The sequence below is a fragment of the Cucurbita moschata genome, unplaced genomic scaffold (assembly GCF_002738365.1).
Source record: "Cucurbita moschata cultivar Rifu unplaced genomic scaffold, Cmos_1.0 Cmo_Scf00012, whole genome shotgun sequence".
NCBI lineage: Eukaryota > Viridiplantae > Streptophyta > Magnoliopsida > Cucurbitales > Cucurbitaceae > Cucurbita > Cucurbita moschata.
This window is the reverse complement of record NW_019268528.1, coordinates 626857-635492: the sequence shown is the minus strand read 5'-3', so window position 1 is coordinate 635492 and position 8636 is coordinate 626857. Positions and strand designations below refer to the sequence as shown.

Below are 8636 nucleotides of genomic sequence, written 5' to 3'. Positions count from 1 at the left end.
ATAGGATCATGAGTAGCTGGGTTCTTGAGTAGCCAGATCTCATGTGTGTATATATATATTTAATTTTTTTAAAATGATAAATAAATGGTTAAATTGTAAATTTAATTTTAAAATTTTGGAATTTATGTTTCTTTAATTATTAAATTATAAAAAAATGTATAATAAGTTCAAAAATAAATTAATTTGAATTTTATGTTTTGTAAAAAGTTGAGAGAAAAGAATAAAATTGGAAAATTATATTAAATTTGCAATTCTAGAAATAGACTCCATACGACGTCGTTACATGTGAGATATTTCCCACGAGGTAATGGGCTCTACATGGGCCTCATTCTGTCATCTCCACCATCCCCATTGATTTCTCCTCTGAGAGCAGTTCCCTGTAATTTCCCCATCTCTCTGTCTCTGTAATTCATTCAAATAAAGATCAGATCCCTCTCTCTCGAGCCTGAGACACTCGGCTCCACACCCATTTGGCTTTCTCCGTGTTCATTGGGTCTTTGGATTTTTCTGATTCCGCTGTAATATCATTGGCGCATCTGTACGATTACAAAATTTCCATCCATTCTTGTTCCAGATCCGTGCTACCAAATTTTGTCGGTAATCCGAACCTCCTCTTCTCACCATTTACCATTTACTTTGAATTTGTCGAGAATTCCCTTTGGTTTATCTGGATTTTCATGTATTCGAGGATCTGGATAAGTATCTCCGATTCTGTGCTTTGATTTCTCTTTCGCTCTTGATCCGTATGCCATATCTCCAATTGTTCTTGAGTTAGCGAAGTTTGGGCGTTGATTTTCGTTGAGTATATACTAGAACAATGTCTTCCATTCGATTGGATTCGAAACAGTACTTCACAACCAGCGGCCTTGTGATTGGTTATGCGCTTTGTTCGAGCTTGCTTGCTGTGATAAACAAGTTCGCCATTACGAAATTTAACTATCCTGGACTTTTGACGGCTCTGCAGTATCTAACCTCTGCTGTTGGAGTTTGGGTTTTAGGGAAACTTGGGTTTTTGCATCATGATCCCTTTATATATGCAACTGCTAAGAAGTTTTTGCCTGCCGCGTTTGTGTTCTATCTAGCAATCTTTACCAACACAAATCTTCTTCGTCATGCTAATGTGGATACCTTCATAGTGTTCAGATCCTGCACTCCCCTTTTAGTTGCCATTGCTGATACCGCGTTTAGACACCAACCCTGTCCATCTAAACTCACGTTTGGATCGCTGCTGATCATTTTGGGTGGAGCTGTTGGGTATGTAGCTACAGATTCTGCATTTACTTTGACTGCTTATTCATGGGCGTTTGCTTATTTGGTGACAATTACTACTGAGATGGTTTACATCAAACATATGGTTACAAATCTTGGACTGAACACATGGGGTTTTGTGCTTTACAATAATCTAATTTCCTTGATCTTGGCTCCTGCGTTCTGGTTCATCACTGGAGAGTATGTTGATGTTTTCTCTGCCTTAGGTTCAAGTAAAGGAGATTGGTTTCAATATGATGCATTTTATGCAGTATCCTTATCTTGTGTATTTGGTTTCCTCATAAGCTTCTTTGGTTTTGCGGCACGAAAGGCGATTTCAGCGACTGCCTTCACGGTTACTGGTGTCGTTAATAAGTTCTTAACAGTTGCTATCAATGTCGTTATTTGGGATAAGCACGCGAATCCATTTGGTTTGGTCTGCCTCCTTTTCACAATTTCAGGGGGTGTTCTCTATCAGCAATCGGTTTCTGGAGTTGGCAGTGCCCCGTCGACCGCGGATAAGCCTACAGGAAACGATAATGATCCCGAGGACAATCGTGGCAAGCCTGGTAAACTTTCCTCCGTATGAAGTTTTTCTTGGAACTTAGATTTTTGGCTACTTATGATAAAAAGTAGGCTATTTGGAACCTATATGAACTTAGGTATTGGATATTTCTTTTTGATCTTATTATTGATGAAGTATTTTTCATGGGATGTCATTCACACATGCTAGTTTTTAAGGATTTTATATGTATACTACTCTACTACTCTTCTGATTTTTAATGAAAGGGTTTTATGCATTTAGCTCAGGGATTCATTTGACATAAACATTGTAGCTTGTTATTAGTAGTATCTTTTTTAATCCTTGAAACTGAGAACCTCTGAGACATGGACTAGATATTATCGTGTATACCCTCGAAACGTAGCTAATTTCGATGGTCTGGCTGGTTAGGAGTCTCTGAAAGGCTATATAAACCTTTACCTTCAAGTTGTTTCTTCAAGTTTGCTCTGGCTAATGAATTAAGAGCCATTTTGCCTTTCCTTTCGTGTAGACCTGAGTCGAGAGTTACGTTCCAAGACTATTCGGGTAGGGATTGATCATCCTAGTTGTGGAGTGTTTGAATTTTGATCTAAGAGCAAGGACTTTGATCTTAAGACAGTCTGTTTCTAAATTCAACCTTATGGTTTGTCTCAAACTGAGTATACTCTAATTCTATATTAGGGAGTTCATATCAAGATATCACCAGAAATCTCCACATGAACAACTCCCATCCTTGTGGGCTCGAATAATTACTTCTCTTTTATAAACCTTTGAGATGATCTTAGTAGCAGTGTGTAGCCCAAGCCTACCGCTAGTAGATATTGTCCATTTGGCGATGTGCTAGCGAGGAGGCTTAGCCTCGAAGGGGGTGGACATGAGGCGGTGTGCCAGCAAAGACGCTGGACTCCAAAGGGAGGTGGATTGTGAGATTTCCCATCCCACTCTTCTGCATCTCATTGAGATACTTCAAAGCCTTCTCTCTCAAGCCAAGGAAAGGATCATTGCAGTCCAAGGCATAACATCTTTCTCAAGAAGTTCTTTGAAAACCTATGCCGCACTCTCTATGCTCCCACATTTAGCATACATGTCAACGAGTGCCGTACCTAATGCCACACCCAAATGGCTGCAAGCAATCAATAAACTAACCATTGTCACCTTTCGTGTTTGACCCCCACGAAATAGCAGGAATGCTTCTGTAACAGTTCAAACCTATCGCTAACAGATATTGTCCTCTTTCGAATTTCTCTTAAGTTTTTCCTCAAGATTTTTAAAGTTAGGGAGAAGTTTTTACCCCTTATAAAGTTATCACAGCCTCTTTGTAATTGCTATTATGGACATGTCCATTAATTATGATATTCCAATAGAACAAGTTCTTTTGAGGCATCTTATCGAATAGTTCTCTAGCAATGGAAACCGAGTCACACTTAGAGTAATCTTCAGTAGTGTTGTCATCAACACGCTATGATAGCCATGGTCATCGCCATCAATGTTCTTGTGCACGGTTTCCAAATCCCTTGCCATGGCACAAGCAGTCAAGACGCGAATCAAAGCAACCTCATTGGCTTTCACGTTCTCAAGTTCCATCCATCTCAAAAGGTTCAATGGCCTTCTCTGCTTGATCTCAACCATGGTTGCCCAAGAAACCACATTTCTGTCTTGCATTTTGTCGAACACTTTCTGAGCTGAAACCGAACACCCACAACTCGAGTACACATATACATATATATATTATATATATATATATCGAAGCGTTCTGAATATAAGAATATGAAGCAAACCCAAGCTTTGTCGAAGCATTATGATGTTAACATTTATTTTATTTTAAAGGATATCGTGAAAATCAACTTCTACATTGTTGTTAGGTTAATTATATGAGTGATGTCATGTATGCCTTTCAATTTTTACGTCTATATCTCATTTTACTTAAAAACTTCTCTAAGGGCTCTTTGGAGAAAATTTTCAAAATTCAACCGTAAAAGTTAATATTCCGAAACATAGGGGTAGAGTTGTAGTTTATCTCAAAGTTTAGTAGTATTTTATATTATTTAACTTATATTATAGTACGGTTTAGTTTTAAGATTTTCTAAAAAAATTTCATATTTGTGTTTAAAATGTTCTAAAATTGTAAGTTTGGTCTGAAATTGAAATTAAGATTAAAATATAGGGATCAATTTAATCCGTAAAACTTTAATATTTACTTCATTGTGTGCTCTAAACTTTCAGACAATATTACATTAATACTTTTAGTTCTATGTTGCAGTTGTCACTCGGAGATATAAAGCAAAAGGAATGCCTTAGTTCGTCTACTTTCAAATATTGTGTTTCAGTTATTAAATTTTTTGTCGGAAATTATTTTAGTATTTGAGCAAACCTCGATTAATTGCATGTCAATTTTTTTAATTAAATTATAAAAATTAACGATAATAATTATATAAATGGATTCAAAACAAAAATGAGAATTTCAACGCTATTATTACTATTTCTTTATGGGGTTTGATTTTATTATATGTTTCTCTCGAATGTTCTCATTTAATAACTCTATAAAATTTTAAATGTAAATTAATAAGTATACGAACTAAAATTTTCATTTATGATAAATAAATATTTAATTTATTAGAGACTTTGAAATATAAAAATAAAACGTAAAGTTTGGGACATATTGGACAAATATTTAAAAGTTTGTGGCCCGAAGTTGTAATTAACAACAAAAATAATACCATTTAAGCAAATTATTAATTATTTGGGTCAGTAAAGAAACTAGTTCGAGACGTCCAAGACTTAAACTAAGCAACTATATCAGGGACTTACTATGAAAATTATGAAAATATATGGGTCTATTAAATATTTTTAAAATTTGAGGGACTAAATACGAATATATATATATATATATATATATATATAAAAGTAGGAAGTGACGATGTGTCGTTAGGTTTGGCACTTACTTCCGACATGTCGGTGAATGGTTCCTACAAACGAGCAATTGTGGAGTCCAATCGTGTTCTTCCCCACTTTCTTCATTTCCCTGAGATTGGATTTTCGCGGTGGTCATGACGGTGGACGACGATAGCTCGATATACGTCGGTGGCCTTCCTTATGACGCAACCGAGGATAGCTTGCGCAGAATCTTCGATTTGTACGGGGCCGTCGTCGCTGTTAAGGTTAATTCCTCCACCAACCGTGTTCGCTGTTTCCATCTTCTTGTGTGACGATTATTCTTGTACGACTGTAGATAATGGCGTTGTTGCTTCTTGTATACTTCAGAATTATGCAGCTGTTTAGGTCTTTCTGATGGAATATTTAATGTTTGGATATAAGTTTGTGAGTGGTTTTCTTGTCTTTCTTTTTTTTTCTTTTCAAGGCTTCTTCAAGTTCAGAGAGTAATTCAAACCAAAATTTCTGGCTTATGACGTTTTTTTAGGAGTTAAGTAGGTTTCTTGGAGAATAAAGCATGCCTTCTAAAAATGTATGAACTGTTTATACCTGGTCTGAGTTATGACATGGTGGAAAAAACTGGATTTGTGGTGAAGATTCCTTGCTATTGTGAAGATTTTCAGTTGTTAGTTTACTTTTGTTTCAGTAAAATGCTTCCATGATTTGTGTCTGCTATGTATTTGCTAAAATGCTTCAGTTAGGCATGTCGAACTTTTATGTGTTTGAATGGCTTTGTTTCATGTGTTTTCCATTCAAAATGTAATTCTAGTTGGACACTTTGATCTTGTCATCAGATTATCAATGATCGTAGTACTAGAGGAAAGTGCTATGGGTTTGTTACCTTTACAAACCCTCGATCTGCTATTGATGCCATCAAAGACATGGATGGAAGGGTATGTTAATTTATAGCTGGAAGCGAATCTTTTAAGTGTTGGTTGTTTATATATTTTTCATTTATGTTTTTTAGTATTGGCTCCTAACATTGTAAGGCTTTGAATTAGACTATTGAAGGGCGAGTTGTCAGAGTTAATGGAGTGAATACTAGAGGTGGTGGAAGGTTTGGTAGAGAAAGTAATCGGTTTGATGTAGAGAGAGATGTGAATTGGGAGAGGGATAGAGATCGAGGGAGGGATTATGAGCATGACAGATATCGTCGTAGAGGTAGAAATAATGACTGGTCTAGAGAGCGTGATCGGTCTCGAGAACATGATCTGGACAAGGAAAGAGTATATGAGCATTCACAAGATCGTGATCTACCAAAGGATATATTGTTAGATAGGAATCCTGAGTTGGAAAAAATTCCGAAGGCTAATGAGCAGGAACGTGATTTGAAGTTGAGCCATGGTCAAGATTGGGAAAAGGATCACGATGCAGATTGGAATGGAGGTGGAGGCATTGACAACACTGATGATTATGATAAAAGCCTTGGTAGTGATAGAGATCAACTCTCTAGGAGAGATAACGGGTGAGTCATCAAACTTATTGAAACCAATGTTAAGTTGTCTTATATAAATTTCTGCTTGTCTTTGATGGAGGAAGTGGAGTAACTTTTTGGCCATGATTATATGATTGCTATTATGGCTTCTGTTTTCAGTCTTGCGATTGAAGGTCGAACTGCTCGGGAACTTTCATCTGATTCTAGTGATGATTATATCCATGAAGTATGCTTAACATTTTTCACCTTTTAGATTTTCTCCTTTAAAAGATTACAACTGACTAGTAAGCATCTAATGAAACTTCTGCACCTATTGTTTGCATTGTAGTTAAAGGAACAACTGGAGATATCAACAGAAAGATTTGAAGAACTTAGAAAAGAGGTCTGTTTCTATGTATATTGTCCAAGAGGTCTGTTTCTATGGAAATGGTTGGCAAAATTTTCAGAGAAGTTATAATGTGGATTGACATAATTTAACGCTCTCAATCTCAGAATATATATACATATAGGTCCCAAACAAATATAAGACCCATGCTCGCGGAGAAACTAAGCCAATGTATTATATTTAGCTGCAGTTCATACTTCCATTTGAATCTAATTATAGTTTTGTGCAATGTTTTGTACTTGTTTTGGATCATTCTTTTAAATATCTTGATTGCACTTGAATTTAAAGCCTTGGAAGTTTTCCTTTTCAGATTTCTCAAATAGAGGAGAGGACTGGAGAGAAGGGTAAACTTGTGGTTGAGTTGCAAAAGAAAGCCAAGGTAAAAGGTTACCTTATAACTTGCAACCATGAGGCATTTGTTGTGTTCTCATTCTTATCCTGTCCTTCGAGCTTTATAACCGATATCCAGTTCATGCCTGACTGACTTGGATGCAGAAACTGGAAGATGCGTTGATCAGTGCAAAGAAACGCTCTTCATTCCGTCAGATGCAGCTGACCAAGGTAACTACCTGTTTAATATTTTACGTTGTCTAGAAACTATAACAGAAATGATGATTTTGGTTTTGTTATGCAATTAACTGCAGCTCCATAAAAGCTTTCTTTTAGTGAAGGATTATTCTGAGAGACTTAAAATCAGTGAACAAGAACTTCAGGTTTGTGTTTCAACATTAAAACACCTTCATTCTCTTCTCTTGAAGGCAATAGAAAAAATGTGCTCATGGATGAAATTGTTGGACAGGATTTTATTAGAAAAATTGTACTATGTTTCAATATTTTGTAGGGAATCTCATATGCTATTATATGATATGAATAGATCTATGTATATATATTTTATCTATATAGTTCTCAGAGATTTATCATATATTATATGTATGTAAGCATGCATAAACATTTCCTAAATCTCCCTTTTTGCTATTGCCTTAAGTTTGACCGTCTCTGTATCCGATTACTCGTCTCCAAGGATGCTTGTAATTCATTCTTTTCACATTGCCCATGAATGAATAAAACACCATTACCATTTGCTTACTTTACAGGCTCTAGTTGAATCAACTGCAATAGAAAGTGATGTTGGATGAATTATGAAGTTCCAGCTAATTGCAGTTCCAGTCATAAGCTGAAAAGGCTGCACTGGTCGGGGTAGTCGTCGTCTTCTGTTGATACTGATGACAAGTTGTGATGTAGAATTTGTTTGTAACTTAACTTCTCCCAAGATTAAGCTGTCCCTCTCTTTCATGGTACGTTCACAATCAACTATGAACATGTTTTTACTTGCCATTGGCATCTTCAGAGGTTCATTGCTTCACTGTTGTCAAGTTAGGTAGGTAAAGATATATGCTGAAAATTAATTCCAACTTCCAAATAGTTTTTCCAGCTTGCCTGAAGTTCCTTCCCATGAATGCAAATTTGAAGTTTAGGTTGTAATCCTTTTCTAAGAACATTATGACATATTTCAAACAGACTTCCGTATCGTTATATCATTAAATTTCTACCCCTCTTTATCTTTTACTTACAATTTAGCTCTCATCTGCATAGCAAACTTTGGTAAATTCTCCTTGGAAAGTGAATCCTGGACAGGATTTACTGCAAAAAGACATAACAGGATGCGAACTTCGGGTTCGAGACTGAAGCGGACAAGGATATGCTTTCGGTTTTGATTGGCATAATACGGTCGTGGAAGAAAAAGTGTCGAAATGCATCAAATGGTACACTTTAAAAGACATTATAGAATTTTATAGTGAAACATTTTTGTTGTGGAGGGTGGTGTACTATATTTGTTGTTGATGTTCATCTGTTAGTTTTAGAATCCCCTTTGTGGCCTTTTATCTTTGAAGCCTGACAGAAGATGAGATAAATAATGAAGTAAAAAGTAACAGAGAATGTGTGGGGATGGGAATGGTCCAAACAGGCCTTTCTCGTCAATAGCAAAACTTAAAGAGAGAAAAGTGAAAGCAAGGAGGCTAAGCCTAAGGTGGAAAGTTCTCTGCTTAAAAAGCTTCAGATTTGCTTAAACAAATGAGAGGCAAAGCTTAAGCAGC

General features: G+C 36.2%; 2 protein-coding genes across 2 annotated transcripts; both read left to right on the top strand.

The window, feature by feature from the left end:
* Window positions 1-347: 347 nt before the first annotated feature.
* On the top strand, window positions 348-2057 carry LOC111450446 (GDP-fucose transporter 1). The gene is made up of 2 exons (XM_023090579.1): window positions 348-651; window positions 682-2057. The coding sequence occupies exon 2, from the start codon at window positions 818-820 to the stop codon at window positions 1835-1837; it is 1020 nt and encodes a 339-aa protein (XP_022946347.1). The 5' UTR covers window positions 348-651; window positions 682-817; the 3' UTR covers window positions 1838-2057.
* A 2722-nt stretch (window positions 2058-4779) lies between these two features.
* Window positions 4780-8078, top strand: LOC111450445 (U1 small nuclear ribonucleoprotein 70 kDa). The gene is made up of 9 exons (XM_023090578.1): window positions 4780-4947; window positions 5515-5613; window positions 5722-6185; window positions 6315-6381; window positions 6484-6537; window positions 6851-6919; window positions 7036-7101; window positions 7185-7253; window positions 7635-8078. The coding sequence occupies exons 1-9, from the start codon at window positions 4837-4839 to the stop codon at window positions 7674-7676; spliced, it is 1041 nt and encodes a 346-aa protein (XP_022946346.1). The 5' UTR covers window positions 4780-4836; the 3' UTR covers window positions 7677-8078.
* The last annotated feature ends 558 nt before the right edge of the window (window positions 8079-8636 follow it).